General features: G+C 43.9%; 1 protein-coding gene across 21 annotated transcripts in view; it reads right to left on the reverse strand.

Annotated features, from left to right (window-relative positions):
* Positions 1-19,112, reverse strand: part of TCF7L2 (transcription factor 7 like 2) — a 171,891-nt gene that overhangs the window by 95,676 nt on the left and 57,103 nt on the right. For 17 of the 21 annotated variants that reach the window (XM_033065729.2, XM_033065722.2, XM_033065739.2 and 14 more), the window contains exon 4: positions 14,562-14,663. The exons of the other annotated variants lie outside the window; for them this stretch is intronic. In XM_033065729.2, coding sequence (XP_032921620.1) covers positions 14,562-14,663 — 102 coding nt within the window. The remainder of the gene's footprint in view (positions 1-14,561; positions 14,664-19,112) is intronic. 21 annotated transcript variants of the gene reach the window in all.

The following is a 19,112-nucleotide window of genomic DNA, read 5'->3' on the forward strand; positions in this document are numbered from 1 at the left end:
TCTTCAGTGATCCTTCACTAACAGGAAGAGCAATTCATTCTGCTGCATGAATGATTAATTATAAATTATTAAATCCAGCTCTATTCAGGATACTTACATAGGGAAGCAACTACTCCAACATGTCAACAACTTTAGTTTTCTAAATGTCCGAAATCAGTATCCATTCAAAACACATGTGGGGCCAGATTTTCCACAGAAGCTCTGGTGTGTGTTTTTAGTGCCCACTCTCTTCAGACTCTAGGAGGGACAGCAACTTTTCTCCCTGCTCTGGCCTTTGGAGACAGCCTGTTTCAATAGGACATTGCCATTGTTTTCACCCTCTTCTCTCTCTCCCATCCCTGTGAACCACACATGGAAGCATCTGGAGAGCACGAGCTTACTTTCCTCATCCTTATCACATAGAAGACTGTATCTCCCAAGAAGAAATTTGGGGAGCAGCCGGTCCATGAGCACAAGTTTTGCTGCATTACTGCGTGCAGCAGCCATGGAGGAGGCAATTTCCTGCCTGGCAGGAAGGCAATGGAGAGCCTTGGGCTGCTCCCAACATCCTGCCTGCCCACCAGCAGCAGGCAGGGGCTGGGGAAGGACAAATGCGAAAGCAGGAGAAAGTGTGGGGCTGCAAACATGCATCGGAACACAAAGCAGCCAGAGGATGCACGGATATAAAAATGGGATACATTATTATTCCATAAATTAAGTTAAAGCAACCTCAGCACATCCCAGACCTTTAATACCGGGCTGCTGCACACCAAGTGAGTTGGCTTCCAGCCTGCAAAATGTTTCAACTTCACTCAACTGAGACAAGACCCACGTTTTAATAAAAGAGGTTTGTCTTCCTGCAAATAAACCTCAACAGCTTTTGCGCCCTGAAGAAGCAACTTCGGTTTGCATTTCGCACTTCTCCCCCCTGCCCACAACAAAACACACATTCAAAATCTGATGAGTAAAGAATTACCAGTTACAGCTTTCTGGACCTTGCCCATGTCGGGCTGGTATGCAACAGGTTTCAATGTTTGATTTTATATTAAATAAAGCAAAAGTATGATGAGACAACTAAGCTCCTCGCCTCTGCCTTCTTTGAAGATGGCTTTTTATTTGAGACTTAAGCAAAACAGTAAAGCAGTTAATAAAATAAACGGCATTCCCTATCTCACATTTCAGCCTGTTACAAATAATCTAGACAGCCTTAAAATACTGAGCTTGCCTGTCAGACCTTTAATGAAGAAGTACTAATTTTTTAAAAAATGTCACACACACTTTCCCTTCTTTGTATATATCTATTGGTCTGCCCCATGATCTCATGTTTCCTGACAAAAAGCAAAAAAAATTAGAAGGGGAAAAAAAAAAACAAACCCAAAAATGCTTTCCAAGCAAGGAGCAAAACCTAAATAAAATTAAGGAAGTGTAAAGCCCAACTTTAACAGCAGACAAGTATGCAAAGAACAGGGTGACCTTCCCTTATCATCCACTGACATGCTTAATCATTTCCAAACAAAAATGTTCTTTTCTGGCACTTCTTCACTCTGCAAGCACCTCCAGCTCCTATACAGCCAGTAAAGAGTTAAATCTCCCACTATCCCCTGCTGCCTGCGAAAAATCACTGAAACAATTGAGACATTGTCCAGTGAACAAGACTCCCAGGGCCTGACATTTTTGTTTATGTCCCAGTTCTCAGCCTGTCAATTTTCACTCCCAACGTTAAAAGCCTGGCTTGCCCCAATACAGTCTGCCCTCGTCTGAAAAGGCTCCACTTCATTTATTTTATTAAAGCTATGGTGTGTTTATGATTCAGAGCTCTCCCCATCGAGGACCTGTTGGTCCCATCCCCCTGCCTTCTTCCCTGCCCTGCAATAGCAACTTCCTAACTCTGAGGAGGCTTTGCAATGCCTTTTGCAGAGCAATTGCCCAGGAAAATAACTGTGCTTAGGTTAAACACCAATGTCCACATTTTCTTGGAGTATGAAATACGTTACTGAACTGCAGACCCTTAAAATAGCCTTTCATTATTAACCAGGGTAAGGCAGAGGGGAAGGGAGTTGGATACTAAGCCAGAGCAGCAGGAACTTTAAAAATAAAGTTAATTAAAAAAACAAAACAAAAACAAAAAACACACCACTCTGAAAAAAACCCAAACCACACACACCCACTCTCGCTACCCAGCAGCAAGCTAGAAAATACATGTAATGGAGTAAAACAAACATCTTGGAGCAAGGCAGTGTTTTCTCGGCTGCTTCGCGGCTGCATTTCCTGCTTGCGTTTTCATAATGACCGGAGCGTCAGGCCCAAAATACATCGCTCCCTTCACCCTGCCGTCCTCTCCCCCCATTCCCAGCACTTTTTTTTTTCCCTTCGTTACGCTCTCAATACTTTATCTCCATGAAAAGCACACACAGCGGTCACCAGCGTTTCCTGTTTGCCGAGTGTGCTTTAACTATATCACACCCTCGGCTGCTGCGCTGGAATGCACAGCATATGGCATTGTGAAAGGGTTTACTGTCGAATAATGGCAGCAATGCAGTCCTGCTGGTTTATATCAAACCCTGTCACTCTCTTCACGGAGGTCTCCCTCGTGCTCTCCGAGAGGCGAGGTAAAACACACACACACACACACAACACACACACACAACTTCAACTCCCATGTTGAAGCCTGCCTGAATCAAGACCTGGGAAAACTCAAGGCAAAGAAGACTGCAACTTATGAAGTGGCAACTCGCAGCCACTCTGAGATTTGTTTCGGATCTTAGTCCCCATAATGGAACCTTCTACAGGTTAACAAATGGGTTGTTAAAAGATTTTTGAGCTCCTCACTGAGATTCCTGTGGGAACAGGCAGCATGGGTTGGAGGATGGCTGCATTCCTCAGCCCCTCTTCTCCAGAGTGGCAGGGTTGTCAGCCTGAGCAGCCCCCTGAGCACTATCCCAAAGCACAGCTTCACTCTCCCTGCTTTCAAAAATCAGCACTGATACATTTGGCTATGAAAACATCCACCTGAAAAACAAACGTAAACGATCGCCTTTCACTTTGGGTCAAAGTTTCAAAACTGCATTTTCATTTAATTGCTCACAGGTTTGTTTTTTCGTTTTTGTTTTCTGTTTTTTTAAGCAACTTTGAAGGGAAAATACTTCCCAAATAAATAAATAAATAAATAGATAAATAGATAAAGTGCTGCTTCCAACAGCAGTCAGGTTTAGCTAAGATGCTCACAAAGGTTATACTTCAAAGCGCTTTTTGTGCAGATCTTGAAATGCCTTCCCATGCCCGGATGCATTCGGCCAGCAGACGCTGAAACGAGTAGCAATACTTTTAAAGCCCATTGAAATGCATCCATCCACCCTCTCTTCATAAAAGGAAGCCTTACTTAACAGGCATTTATTATTGCTGAACTAGGGTTGAAAGTTCAGTGTCCTTATAGACCAAAATTATCAAGATTTCTGAGTTTGCAGCCCACGTTTAAGTCCTAATGAGCTATTGTACCCACTCACTGCTATTAACTCTTTGATGTCAGGAACCCATGATGCTCTTTTAAATGCCTCACAGATGTCCAAGGGAAAAAGTGCAAAGCTCACCTGTGCTGAAGGACAGGTGAGCAACCGGAGGTTTATTTTTTTGCCTTTAGTCCCCTCCAGCAAAATATGCAAAGACAACTACAGCATTAAATATGCATGTCAAAGACAGGCTAGCCTACCAGTCTGGACTGTGAACTCAGACTCAGGGGAGCTGTACATCGCTTCCAGCTTTGCCATGATCTGATATGCAGAACACGTTACCTTTCTGGGAAAGGGACGTGAGCATACGGTGCCCGTCACACCACACACATACAGCAACCCCACTGCTGCTGTGCCGAGCACTGCGCAGCCCCATCTCCTCTGGATTTGGGCAGTCTGAGGCAGCCACAACCATCTGCTTTTCTGACAGTTCCTTGCCTACTTCATCTTCCTAAATACAGGTAACAATAAAATGATAATGAAATTATCTTTAATTTGCACCAAGCGCTTTGACCTGCTCATTACACAGTCGCACCAGTACAGCTGTGTCCACAGGGAGAAGCCACTATCATGCTTGAATGGCACTTGGGAAAGGAAGAGTACCTAATTTTCCAACCTCAAACTAAGGCCTCCAATCCAACCACCAGTGAACACGAGCAGCTTTAATTCAAGGGTCACAAGCCCAACTGTGCACTCTGGTGTGGAGCAGCTTGAGTTGGCCAAACAATAACACAGCACCAACTCTTTGGCTGTTCTCCTCTCCCACCAGTGCTGGGACTGCTCCCTCTCACTTTCTCACTGTTTACTCACCCCACAGATTGCTCAGCACAGTGACCTGAGGTGTCCAAGCATTGCCCATGCAGGAATGGAGTTTAACAGTCCATCTCCGCTGTGAGCAGACGCTCCCTGGACGTGCCCCAGGCATGAGGAGCAGAACAAGTCACTGCAGGGTGAGCCCACAAGGCTTACAGCACCTCTAACTGCCCAGCCACATGCTGGACACCTTCAGTCCAAATGGCAGCTGCTGCCTCACATTCACCCCTCGGGCAGAAATTGTGGAGCAACCAGCATTGCCTCAGATTCACACCGGAGCTTATCCCCAAGTAACCTGTCCTGGCCATCAGAGCCCTTTAATAAGCAGCAGGTTATTTCATGTCCAGTACATGACTTCCCCCCAAAGAGCTGGACATGCCTGAAAAGCATTGACATGAGGAGTCAACGTGGAGCAGTTACAGCTTTAGCAATTCAAACTCTTGCTTGCTTAATATTAATTAACCACGTAGACATGCCCAACATGCAGTGACAGAAGTTCTGCCGCCAGGGAAACCTTCACTGCAGACGTTTGGGGTTTTCTAATGATATGGCTTCCATGCAGCTGCTTGGCAGGAGCCATAAGTGCACAGTAAGAAAGTCTGGTAGCTTTCAGGTCTCTTCATTCTGCTTTCCTCCATAAAACATCATTTCCTTGTTACAGGGCAGTCACATGCCCACCGCACACAATACTGACACTGCAGAGCAGGCACAGATTAGGGCAATGTTTTTGTTTTCTTTCCTTTCCCAGACACTATCCTTTCAGCCAGGGAAGGAGACCATGTTCAGATTTTGTTCATTTCCCAGTAGGCAGATGAGCATCAAGACACCAAAACCCTTCTTCAGCTTTTCTTCCAACACTCCTCCTACAGCCCTGGGAAGAAATACATCAGTGCAAGGACAAACTCCAGGGGAGAAGAGTTCAGGTCACACTATTCTTTCTCTTCCTTTTTCTTTTCAGTAGCTGGGAGACAGGCAGAGGTCACAACCATCTCTCAGGAAGGGACTTTATTTCATATAAATGCTCATTTCCAGCACCCCAACTCAGAAAAGTGTCACTGCACAAGACAACACTTTGAGCACATGCTTAAGTGTTGTCCTGATCACCAATGGACATCAACGCATGTTTAATGATTTCTTGAATCAAGGCCTAAAAAGCAAAAAGGAAGGGGAAGCTAGTTTCCACAGTAATAGTAGTTGAGAAGTCTTTGAGTCGTGCCAACAGGAAAAAAGCATGTTAAAGAACCGCTCGCCTCTCCTAGGAAACTGCACCTCTTTCTGCAGGCACTGCAGGGCCTGGGCTCACCATCAGGTCCTTAATCTGTACCAAGAAGGTGGAAGGATAAGGTTGGGGGGAAAAAAATAACAACAACAAAAAAACCCTCAACTAAACCCTAAATCTTGGTTACTTCTTATTCCATCAGAGAGGTTAGTCAGGAAATACCCTTCCTCTTGTACACACACAAACATATGTGTTCAAACCACGCATGTCCATGGCCAGCTACCAGCCTACCCCTCATTTCCCACATATCATTCCTACAGGTGGGGGTCTGTGTGCATGCCTACTGCCAACCAAGGCAGAGGAAGGACTGGTCCAGCTCCCCCAAACTTGCTAATTCCAAGATAAAGTGTAAGGTACATCTGACAAAAGTACCTAAATGACACCAAAAGTAACTTTCCTCTGAGGTCTGATACATGTAAGGATTTTATGTTTAGATTTCAAAAACTACCTTGGTTTCTGGGGTTTTTGTGGCTTTCCTGTGGGACTACAGGTTTTTTTGCTTGCCTTTAAAATCCAGATGTGGAAATCATCAGTTTCTTAAAATCAACTTGGGAAAGTTACTTAGCATCTGTTCTGGTGAGACAGAGGAGTAAGCAATGTTTCCCCACCTTGGTAAAATGCTCAATGACTTTACTTACGTGTGTTTGTTAGGTACAGACACTCACTTGGAGCAAAGCTTCCAACTAAGTTCCCCTGGAACCAACCCCCTGTCACCAGCCCACTGCATATCCAAACCCAAAATCTCTTTGACAACTATTTCTAGCTTCCTTTTGTGAAAATAGGCACAGAACACTGCTTGGGGACAGATTAAGGGTGGCAGCTTGTTTTACAAAGGCATCACTCCTTGTTATTTTTAACATCTCTAACTCAGCAAAGGTTTCCCAAAACGTGTCTGCCCCTTGCCAAACAGGTCTGCATAGGGCAGAGCAGAAAGCATCCTTCTTTTTCTTTACTCAGTGGCTTAAACAAGGTAGCTCCAGTTTCTTTCACAAGAGAAAGCAGAAATTTCTACACATTCCAGAATGTAAAGCATCCCATTAATAATCTAATCCCAAACCACATGAACTGGTGAGAAAAGCAATAATCCTGGGCTTGAGAAAATTGGCAAAAAAATGTTCCTGAGCCCAGCAATGCCAGTTTCCTTCCTTTCTTTTTAATGAAAAATACATGCTGTTTACTTTACTGTAGCACCTGGACACAGCACACAGACCTTGTTTAGACAGAAAATAGGAGGTTCCTATTCAAGTAGTCTCAGATGCACGGGAAAGTTTTTGTGCTCAAGTGTGAATTGAAAAACGCAGAACAACTATTTCGAATTATCTTTCCGTGTGGACACTGTTTTTCAGCACTAAGAGTTCCTTTGTGAGATTTAGCTTAATCCGTTTCCAAAGCGGATTAAGCTAAACCACACAAAGGACCTCTTACTGCTGAATAAGAGTGGCCTCATGGAGAGATAATGAGGAATAGTTATTCTGAGACAGCTACTTCCACTGCCTGTTTGGGCTTCTCCATTCTGTCAACAAGCCCAAAGCTGTACTGGTAAGGGAAGACTGTGGTTCTAGAAATTTGGAGAAAAATAAGTGCCAGGGCTGCATCATACCCATTAAACCTTCTGCTCTACAGATGATGGCTGCCCCTGCTCCAGTCAGCACGGGCTCTGGCTCCAGAGGAGGTTGCATTATTCAGTACCCACTTCTCTGAGCTCCGGATTGAATCCAGCCACAAACTCGAGCTGCAGACAGGGTGCGCGGGGAGGAGGACTTGCAGCGAGCGGCCCTGCCAAGTCTGCCACCCTCGGTACACATCAACTTTGATCTGACAGGCTCACCCATCTGGCTCTGCAGCATGGCCCGGCGCTGCCGCGGCTCCTCGCCCGCTGCCAAGGCCGAGCTGCTGCTGCCGCAGCCCTCGCGCCCGCCCGGGGCTCTGGGGACCGACCGTCTGCGTCCTCCCCGAGCCGCCTGGCACGGCCACGCTGCTGCTGCAGAGATGATGGCCTGCTCAAAGTTAATTGTAGGCCCACACAAGTCCCTGGAAGTTCATTTAACATGCATGCTCCAGCATAACAAACTGCCATGTGATTGAATTCAAAATGCAGCTTGCGCTCCTCTGTGTTGAAATGCTCTTCCAAACCATCTTCCCGGTGCAGGTTTCTCAAAATGTTGCTCTCTGCAGGTTTATTGTATCCCAGACAAACTAGTCAAAAATAGTCAGAATTTAGGTATCCCTTTTGTGTCACATTAGGGACATAAGGGGTTATTTTATGAACAAAAGATACAAGAGGGAATTGTGCTGTAGATGCACTTGTAACCACACTGAAGGCAGCACAGCTACATCTTTCTTAAGATGATATGATGAGCAAGCTTTTGTCTTGCTTCCTCTTCACCCAGAGAGCTTCAATACTCAGGTATGTCAGAGAGAAATGTAATTTGGTGTGTCATAACAAACCAAAATACCAAATCTCAGGGCTCCAATTTACACGGAAAACTGCACAGCCTCTTCAGGAAACCAGAAATGTGGGTGGTTCACTGCAATATCCATGGCTTTAAACCTGCTACTTCAGGAGGACCTGCTGAACATCCCCAGTGATGTCAGAGAAGCCTGACCCTGCCTGGAAATGTTGCAGACATCCATCACAAGGTAAGTCACCCCAGCACTCAAAGCCAGAGCCATTGCCAGCACCAAGGACCAGGTTCTCCCAAAGTCAAACCAGATGATTCACAAGAAATGGATGCTCAACAGATGAAGCTCTGATTGAGCCGAGCATATCCTAACACCCCTACTCATCTGCCTCCTCCTGGAGCAGCACTTAGGATTGCTAACTCCTGCAGTTTTACAGCCTGTCTAGCAATACTTGCAGTTTTTCAAGGCATGGTAGCCTTGAAGTCAAGTGTTTAGGGAAGAACCTCAGACTCCACTTAGAGCACACAGCAAGCTCACCAACTGCTATAGAGAAAACTTTGAGATTGAGCAGAGTATACCCCGCAGGCTCAGGAAACAGAACAAATAAAGAGAATACAAAATGTATTATTTAAGAAACAGAAAACAAAAACAGCACACAAAACCCCCCCACAAATCCTCATGATCTTTTGAGGCCTGACTCATGATCCTAGAACAATTGGGGTTGGCAGTACTATACATTTTACAGCATTTATTCACAGCTGAAATATCACTACATCCAAATACTTCAGAGTTCTTGGAGCTAGTCACAGATCTCCTGACTACAACCAAGCATGACAATTCATCCCAGCTGCCAATCCAGCCCCAAGGTGTCTTCTGAAGGTGCCTTAGTGCTGACTGATGTTTGCAGAAGCATTAAATTCCTGCTCACTTCACAGTAAGAGGTGCAAGCCTGCACATTTCCCCAGTCTCAGCACTACAGCAGAGGAGTTACCTCCAGTAGAGAAACAAGGGCTGTAGAGGATGGACATTGTGTTACAGAGTAAACTCAAGGGCATGAAGCAGTCCCCTAAAGTCTGAACTATTTTGCAAACATATCAAATTACTTTCCTTGAATTACTTTCAAGGAGCCCACATTTCTTCTGCTGTCTACACAAACCAAGCTCTAGGTTTCCAGTCATATTTAATGGGTACTGAATATAATGGGTGTGTTTTATAGGAACCCGTCCAAAACTATTTTATTGGGCTGTCGGTAGGTGAATTCTATACTTAGCCCCAAACATCCTGCTTTGTACACAGAATTTTCTTCAACACAACCCTCTCCAACAAAAAAATCAAAAGAAATTAGTGGTGAAAGATTCAGCCACAAGATTCTCAGTAAGCTTAATTTGTTCTGTGGCCTAATTCCAAGAAGCTCCAAAAATTCAGGACAAGATGTTTGCACACTTTTGGGCATGTATTAATGAAACATTTTATTTACTTTGCAATTGCCAGAGCAATTAGCCAAATAAAGTATAGAGTATTTAAAAAGGAGGGAGTCACTAAAGGAGCTTTCCAATTAAGTCTGTGTGGATATTTCTACAGTGTGAGTCTCAGGGAGTTGCATGTTGTGTCCATGACCTACCAGCCATCAGGGACTGATGGACAGCTCAGACACAGCCCTCTCCTCCTGCCCACAGTGCCTCTCAAGAGCAGGCACTGATATCAGTGATGCCCAGCCAAGTCCTTCCCCCCACAACACCACCGTGCTCCTGACCCCCCTGAGATCCCCAAGGACAGAGGAGGGTGTCCTGTCACGGCTGCAGGCAGCCTGGAATCCACAAACATCTCCAGAGGTTACTGCAGAGGAAGAACAGTCTCCCTACAACAAAACATTGAAGACAAGCAAAGCAAGAGCTTTAAAAGCCCTCTCAGAGCACTGTGAGTGGAAGTTACAAGTTGTGGTTCCAGGTGGCTCCACACATACAGGACATTTATGGATGCACCCCTCTTCCAGCCTGTCTGGAGTGACACTGTAGGTGCATTTTAAAATCTGCCTAAGGTAAACCTAACTGCTACTAGTAGGCATTTGTTTTTTCTTTAAAATGCAAAAGTTCAAACCACATTAGACAAAAAAACTAGGGAACAGGCAGGGCAGACTGTGCAGCTTCAACTCCAGTCACTTTGGGAAAAAAAAGTCTGATGTCTCCAAACCACCCAGAGGTCCCACATGCCCAGTCATTGAAGAGGCTGGAAACAGTCAGTAGGTTTCAGATGATTTTGCCTTCAGTTTTGCTTGTCATATTATGTTTTGAAAAAACATTTCTACTTTTTTTTTTTTAAAAGGGAAAAAAAAGAAAAAACTTAGATACACTACTGCACAGTGATTCTTTGTTCTTGGTGATTCAGTCTACTATATGGCTGTGTTCCTTACATACTAGGCCAAAAAGTACTGGAAGTCCTCCCCCCATGGTTAACATTGACATTTACTTCAAAATGCAGGAATTTTTTAAACCCCTTAGTGTTTTATGAGGAATATATTGTACCGAGCTACCATCATCGGGTTCTGAATGTTTTTGCTGGGTACAAAGGAAGCTCAAAGCAAGTCTTTGCACAGCCTGCAGGAGGCAGGATCCCAGGACTGGCCTTTCAGCCCCACTCCTGCCCAAAACAGGGTATGGCTGAGTCAGAGGATTTACTTTGCAGAGAACAGAAAAGAGCAGCATTGGTTTTCTGCTTAAGTTTGTAGGAATGCACACAGATAAGAAAGGTTTTAAAGGAGCTTGCTTTCTGGAGAGAGCAGATTTTGGAGATCCAAACACTGACATACCTTGCTTAATTTCACCTGCCTGTCCAGGCTGCAACAGAAAATGTTTATGTGAGATCCCCACTCCTACACCACCCATCTCTCATCCTTATCACCATGCTGGCAGCACACATGTGGCTCAGATCAGGTGCACACTGACCATGGGACTCCAGGACAACTAGCACCTACCCCCTGAGAGCAAGGCACCCAGCTGGGGTCTGCTTCACACCCAAAACTTCCTGCTAAGGCTGTTTCACAAAATCTTAATACCTTCAATGAAATAAAAGGTCAGAAAAAAAGAGGGAAAATAACCATTAAAAACACTTTAAAAACATCCCAGCCTCATAATAGTACTATCTGCAGGCTGAATTCAACATTTTGACCTAGCAAGCTTAATAATATACTATTAAAACAATTTTTCCCCCAGTTTTCTTTCACCTTTGGACGCAGATAAGCAGCATGACTGTGCCAGGGCAAGATGCAAAAAGTCTTGCCAGATGAGTGAAGCACCTAAATGTAAATAAATGCACTGGTCTTAAAAGGAGCCTCATGCTGTACCTTCCACAAGACATACTGAACATAATTTCAGTTTAATATTCTGTTTCTCATTATGGGCCTTGGAGACTCTCTCAAGCACCATGAAAAAGCAGTATTAACCCAGCCCTCAGCACTGGGGACAGCAATCCAGCCAAATTATTCATGCTGGTCTTTTGCTTCAATTTTTGTAGTCTTAACTTAATGTTCTTAAACAAATCTGAAAGGAAGATGGCTGACAAACAGAACAGATTTTATTTAAGACATTACAGACAGCCATGTTATGCAGCCTTGAGTCATTAAGCTGAACTCCTAAGGGGAGTTTCACTGGAGCTGGGAGTAAAGGCTGACACAGAGCTTGTGGTTGTCACAGCCAAGCACAGAGGAGAAAGAGTGTTAAAAAAGGGAAATAAAAAAAAGGGTGCGAGGGTAGGAAGAAAGAGAGTGGAGGGAAAAAAAAGAAAATAAAAAAAGGGGGGGCAACCCAAGTCACCACACTCTCCTTTCCTCTCTTTGTAATCCAGCTATGAAGATTAGCCTCAAATCCTGATTTCAGAGATAAGAGAAAGATAAGAAGTGATTTGTAGGTGTTAGCATTTTCCTACAGATCTTCAGGGCAGCCCAACTGATTTGGAGATGAAAAACTGGCATAGGTACACTTGATGGGCAGACCAGACACAGTAACCAGGGCAGAGAACCAGTTTCCATCCCTACACTTGCATAGAAACACCAGGATGCCCATGAAGAACCCCTCACTGTTACACAAAAAGATGAACTGTATTTTCACAAATGCAGAAGGAGATGTGGAGCCTTGTGCAAGAGCAGACAGGTCTCAGGTGCTGTGGGCAGGCACAGCAGCAGCAATGGGGACACCAGAGATGCCTGACACATCCCAGGCCAACTGGCATCTGCAGCCACTTTATCTCCCCCAAATGCCATTACCTGCTCTAACTTTATTTACCAAAAAAAAAAAAAAGACCATTTTCACTCCACAAAATTAATGTGGCCTGGGGTTGGTGCCAGGAAAAAGGGTAGAAAAAGCTGCCCCTTATTTATATATTTTAACAGAACAAGGTAAAACAGTTTGCTGCTAGAAATAAACATTAAACCTTGCAGAACCACCCCCCCAAAAAAAAACCCCACTGCTCTGCCCCCTCCCTCCTCCTCCTCTCCCTCCAACATTGTAAGTAGCACAAAAGATCACATTACAAATGCCAGCTGTGGCTCTTTGGGAAGGTGGCCTCCATCTCGGAGGTAGTATATGTTCCTCATGGCCTAAGTGGTTGCTATGGTAAATATGCTTTTTATTGAATAGCAGAGTGAAACAGCTTTTAAAGAGACCCATAAGAACCCCATAAATGGTCAAAACACAAAGCAGATCAACCTCAGCCTCCCTGGAAGCAGGTTTCGCTTCATTTTCCAAATGATTGTGATTTTTGAACCCTTTTTTGTGCATTTTGTTGACCACTCATCTCCACCTCACCCACAGCTGGGTGGAAGGGCTGGAGAGTCAGGGGAGCCAAGGCTCCAACCAATCCCCTCAGCACCACAGGCTGCTCTGGGTTTTAAAGGCAAGGGTGTGTTCTCCTGCAGGAGGCTTAGGGACACTGGATCAGGTGATGCCATCCTGCCCTCCCTGGCTGCAATCACCCAGGAGAAGCCTCTTGCTCCCTCTGCATCTCTTCCTAGGAACCTGACACCTCTCCAGCACACCAGAGCCCCAGGAACATTCCCACCCCCTGTGTCAGTCCTCTAGCACAGCAGTAAAAAGAAAAGAATTAAAATAGGAAGGTTTCTCTTGCTCATTTCTTATTAGGAGTAAGATGATGGCAGGTTTTGATGACTGTAGATTTCTGATTAACCAGCCAGACATCTTTTCTCTGATCTCTTCCTCCAGTGACAGCCCAAGTGGACAGGAAGGAAAAGCAAAGTAGCTCTGAAAAAGTGAAGCAGCCAGCACTAGATATCAAGTGGGCAGATACCAGTCTTGTTCCAATTGCTCTCTGATGGATTGAAGGATGGTTTAGAAGCTATGGATTCTAAAATACAGTAAATCTTTTTTTCCTTTTGGATAAAGAACTATGACACTCATCACAATGGGCTGACAATTCTCAATTTAAAGAGACAACACTGGAAAAAGAACCACCTCAAAATGTTTAATATTATTTGAGATTTCTAGCAAAGCCAATGCGTGCCTTGGGTGATCTACCACTATGTCAGCTCCAGACTACAGAGTAAAAATAAAGAATGAACAGTTTATTTTCCTGGTATTTACCTTATCATCCAATGGTTGTAAAAAAGTTTTTAAAAAATCACATTAAACTTGATGATTTCTTTTTTCAGAAGAAATATTTTAACCCACTACATGCCATTCTCTCCAGAGGTAAATTTCCCAGATGTATAGTAAGAGTTAAGATGCTCCTTAACAACTGGCTGTGGGTGAGGATGGACCATTGCATATCACCTCTCTTGCAAATCACCACATAAACAAACCATTTCCTTATAGATCTCTATGGATGATATCTTAGAAAGTAGAATATACCCCCAAACTACTCTCATGTAAATTTGTACTGAACATTGCAAACTCAATATTGTTTTCACAACAGAAGCACAAGAAAAAATAACAAAATAGAAAATTTAAGTTAAAAGTTAATAAATAATAGTATTTTTTTAAACACTATTCATTATAAACAGTGTTTTATACTTTGCAGGTAGTAGTAAACATTTGATAACAATGTTTATACTGAATGAAATGTCATCACAACACAAAGGAACACGTGCTTTGTTGAACTTGGCTCTTCTGAGCCTTCACCCAGGCAAAAATCCTGACCAGTTCTCTAACTCCCATCCAAGATTTTACAATTAAAAAAGATTCCTTTAAGTAAAGGACATAGAATAGGCTTTGTTTTGATTTTTCTAATGCTTTCCAGAGAGCCTCTTCACTCTCTTCACTTCAACACTGTCAGATGTGTAAACCAGCCTGAATGGACTCCACCACCACTACATAATTCTGCAGTGTGTAAATTTAGAGCATTTTTTGATTCCCTGGTCTCCTGCAAGGCACATGAATGATAATTTCATAAACAGCCCAGTGATAACAAAAGTATTCCCTCCTTTTACCAGAGACTTGTTAGGGATTTCTTTGTTTTGAGGTATTTCTCCTTCGGTCTGTGTAGAAGAAAACTGATGACAACCAATGCCATTAATGTCAAATGCCTTTTTTTTTTTTTAAACAAAGGAAGAACATCTTTCTGTGTTTACTTACAACAATGTGTGCTGGAGATGGAGACCTAGCATCCTTGAGGGCTTGTCTACTCTGAAGGCTCCCTGCCTGAACATCAAGCAGTGGCCATTTCATCTGCAGATACTGGATGGAGGAAACAAAAATGGGAAAAGAAAAATGAGTTCAGAAAAGAAAGGCAAAAAAAATAACAAATCTTAGGTAACATGGATAAAAAAGTATAAATTAAAACTTATGCAAGGAACTGAAACAAAAAATTAAGACAACCTTACATGTTTGTGGAGACAAAACCTGTGCAGAGCTAACGATTTCATACCACTGTGATACAGGTCAGGAATAAGAAAATAAATTGCAAAGACAGTATTACATTAATTTTACTAATTGTAGCAAATCTATTAGTAGAATAAAACCCACAAAAAAAAACAAAATAGCATAAGCATGGAGAGGATGGGACAAGGGAAAAGGTGGCTATCAGTGTCAGGAGAGGGAAAACATATCATGAATTAAGATTATGATCTCATTACTGAATGGGTCATCTGTCAGCCTTCTTTCAAAAAAATGTACCAAGTCAACTGCTCCAACTCCCCAGTGCTGTATGAGCCCTAAAGACAGAGCACTTCCCCAGAAAGACCCAGCACTGCTGTGTCCTAACACTTCTTTTCTCTACTTTTCACCATTTCTGGAAGACACTGTGAATTTCCTTCTTGCTTATCTTCTGTCAGACAGCACAGGCTTGGGGACAGCCACAACTTTTCTGTGGCACTGCCACCAGCAGACAGGCTGAACACACACAGGTGCCCTGTCTGCAGCACATGGGGGTACTGATTCAGAAGCAAGAAAAGCTTCAGCTCACTGCACCAGAAGTGCTCAATTCTGAACAAAAGCAGGTCCACAGAGAAATGAGTTATCCCAAACAAACTCCTGCAGCATACATCTAAATATAATTTCAGCCCAAGCTTTTCTCTCTGCACGGTGCTGTGCTGTCCTACTTAATACAGGTTAATATGGGACTTCTAAAAGCCCTGTGTCATGCTGGAAGAAATGTGTACAGCCACATTCAGCCCCCTCCCAGAGCTAAGAAAAGCAGCTCACACATAGATCAGGCCACTGCAGCAGCTCCTGTTTAGCACTACACTGGTTGACTTGAGAGTTCTATTCCTAGAAAATACCTACTAGAGAAATAGTTATGTTTACCCACTCCTTCCATTTTTAATTTATTTTTTTTTTTAAGCAAGAGTAATGTTGAAGAATCACTGTGCACAAACAGCCCCCGCCGCTCCAGGCAAACAACGGAAGCTGCATCTGAATGCCCATGAAGGAAGGAAGGAAGATCTGGTTCCATGCTTTCAGCACATCACTATCTAAAACATTTGCTCACATGCAAGGTCTGCAAGACTCTGGGCACTGAGGTGCCCAAAAAGCAGAAGCCAGCAGGAGAATGTGTTACCAATTCCCATCACTTGGAGGGCCTGAGTTTTCCGAGCTACTGGAATGCAAATAAACAAACCCATACTCTGGATTTGTGCCCCATATGAGTTCCACAAGTTCCAAGAAGTCTTGTTTTTATTCATGTTCACATTTGGGATTTGTGCAATGTGGACCAGAATGTTTCAGCACTTCCTAAAAACAAGAAATAAAACCCAAACAAACCAGAACTAGACAACCCATAAGTGATATTTCTAACTCTTACGACTCGATTGTAAGCCTCCAGATATTTGATCACTTGCATCAAATCCCTGCTCTTCAATATATGTGACCACAACATAAATTTTAAAGTTGAGATGATGTTAAAGCAACTTTCTAACCCTATGTGGTTTCAAAAAAGTGCGCAAAAATGCAGCCTGAGTGTGTAGAATTTGGACCCAAAGCCTAAGCCAACTGACAGCCAACTTTTAAACTTTAGGGAAATCTGAATACCATTACAGACTTTCAGATGGCACTATTAAACAAGTCAACTGCTACATTTTCAAAAATCCATCCGTTTTCTTAGACAGTAATTGAAATACCATCACGTAGAGGGATGCGTGAATTTGCAGAACGGGTCCTGATGGGTCACAGCTACTATTGGCTTCCTCAGGTTTTCCAGACAACCACTGAAGTTTTTTTCCCTTCTTCCAAAGAAAACGTCCTCACAGGATATGTGCTCTGCTTCAAAGCCCAGCATGGTTTGGGAGAGCAAGAAGCTACCACTGCCAAGGCTGAAGCCCCTACAAGAGCATGACAGCTCAGTGGCTTTTCAGGGAACACACACCAAGCCATTACCCACAAAAATAAACTCATCACCTTCATTTTTCCATGACCATTCCACAGTCACAAGCAACCCTGGAATATCCCTACAACCATGACAGGCTGTGAGGAGCTCAGGTCAGCAGCTGTCCTAAAACACAGGCTGAGAAACACGTGGGCTTCTCTGAGACTGCCCCAAGGGCAGACAGAGGCATTGACAAGCAGCAGGGGTGAGCTCACAGCAGACCCCATCCAGTCAGTAATTATTGCAGGGATTACAAAGCCTTCAGGACTGTCAGTTCTGCTGTTTTTTACTAGCAATAAATTCCATTAGAAGAAACAGAGCAACAAGGCATGGTTGCTCCCACTCCACCTCTATCCCACAACAGCCCTGTGCTTTCAGTGCATACTTTCAGCTCCTACACCAGGCTGACCTAAGGGCAAGATGAGCGTTTCAGAAGATCTTACTGTTACACTTTGTTTTTCTCCTTTTAAAACCCTTAGTCTGGATTCTCAGTAAAGCCTTTCTCTTACCCACCCCTGGCAAAGAGGATCCAAGAAGTCTTACAGTGCAAAGGCTAAGGCACAAACAGCTTCTCTTGGACATGCACACGAAGCCCAGTAGGAAGAGTCCAAACCCAGAGGGCTCAGTTTTGCACACAAGCACAGACATGGACAGCTTCCATTTCTACCAGTGGACAATACACCAGTGGGAGACAAAATAAAATCAAATAACCAGACCCAAGGGAAAGCAGTAAAGCACAAGGCTCGATAAAGTAACTTCCATGAGCTCTACCAAGTGGCCAGGATCCAGAGCAGCCTCACAGCCCTGCCAAGGGAGAGATGTTCTGTCTGTCATGTAAGCAGAGGGGGCCACAGCCAATGCCCATGCCAAGCTAGTGAACCCACAGCTTCAATGGCAGGATGTTTGCAAAAGCAAAAAAAGTCCAGTTGGCTGGCTTCAAAATGCCAGCCCTGTTGATAAAGTATGAAATATTAGCATTGTTTAAGGTGACGAGCCTGACTCAAGGCCTCCTCATCCAAGAATTGTCATGCCTGTAACACAATATTGATGTGGTGGCTTATAATTCTTACTTTACATAAAAGCTTCATTGTGTGCCAAATTCAATCTCCACAGGCTACCTGAGCCACAGATTTTTACAAGTCTACATTTCAGCGCTGCGAGTCTACAATACACATAATTTTCAATTATGTTAGGGCAGAACAGGATCACTGCCTATATAACATTACTGGTTGGAGGAAATGAGACTCAGCCCTACTGCCGAGAGAGCTAACTGGATCCAGATGGTGGCCAGGGAGCGACGGCGCAGCAGCCACCCCCTCCACAGCTCCCTCTTTCACAGTGGAGGGACAGCCAAGCCCTTGCTGGGGCTGGGAGCTGGGACAGGAGGATGCTTGGGCAGGGGGAGAGTTGCATCACCTCAGGGAAGAGGAGGGAGAGATGTGGTTGCTCTCACAGGTTTACTACTCCTATCCTATGCTGTGCTATTCTTAATAAAAAGGAGAAAAATTAAGTCCTGCTACAGCAGAGAGGTAAATCCTTTCCTTCCTCAAGCAACTAAATGGCAGGAAATCCTCTTCTCTTGGCCCTAAATGCAGATTTGAGCCAGACAGTTCCTCTGATTTGCAAGGAGTCCACAAAAATCCAAAGCTGGCTTTCCCAGCCTTCTGACACTGCTTTTACATTCCTGCACTGGGCAGCTGGGGGGGGGGAGAAGGGTAAGAGGGAGGGAGAGTTCCCACCATCCTGCTCCTGCAAACGCTGGACACCCGCTCACTCCTCTCCTGCTTCTTGTGTCTCAGTGTGGAAATCAGGACTTGCCTGTACAAACACTGAACTTTTCAACAAATTAACTCTAACAAATCTGAGCAAATTATTTCAGAACAAAACTGTTGAAATGGGCTCTGTTGGCCTGCTTTTAACATTTTTTTAAAATAATGTCATCATGGTGCAAGTACTTTATTCCCTGTTTAACAATATGATCTGATGGGGATCATTAGCATGTGTGCATTTTAAAAAAAAAAAAGTTTTATAGCAAGTCTCAGAGAGCTTAAGCAAAATAATTGTTAAGCTCCAGGCCTCCACACAAGAATTAAAACAAGTATGGGGTGAGCGTACTTGAGAGAAACCAAAGCTTTTAAAAAGGCTGTTAAATTGTCAGCACAAGGGAAAAGGCAAATTATTTGAATGGCCCAGATTTTTTCTGTAGAAAGGAACAAAAAAAACCCCAAGAACCTTCCTACACATCCACACCTCCCATCTACAACCAGAGGGTCCCAGAAAGCATAGACCTGCCAGGAGCAGCTCTGCACAGCCACCCCCCCAAA

The sequence above is a fragment of the Catharus ustulatus genome, chromosome 8, assembly GCF_009819885.2.
Source record: "Catharus ustulatus isolate bCatUst1 chromosome 8, bCatUst1.pri.v2, whole genome shotgun sequence".
Taxonomy (NCBI): domain Eukaryota; kingdom Metazoa; phylum Chordata; class Aves; order Passeriformes; family Turdidae; genus Catharus; species Catharus ustulatus.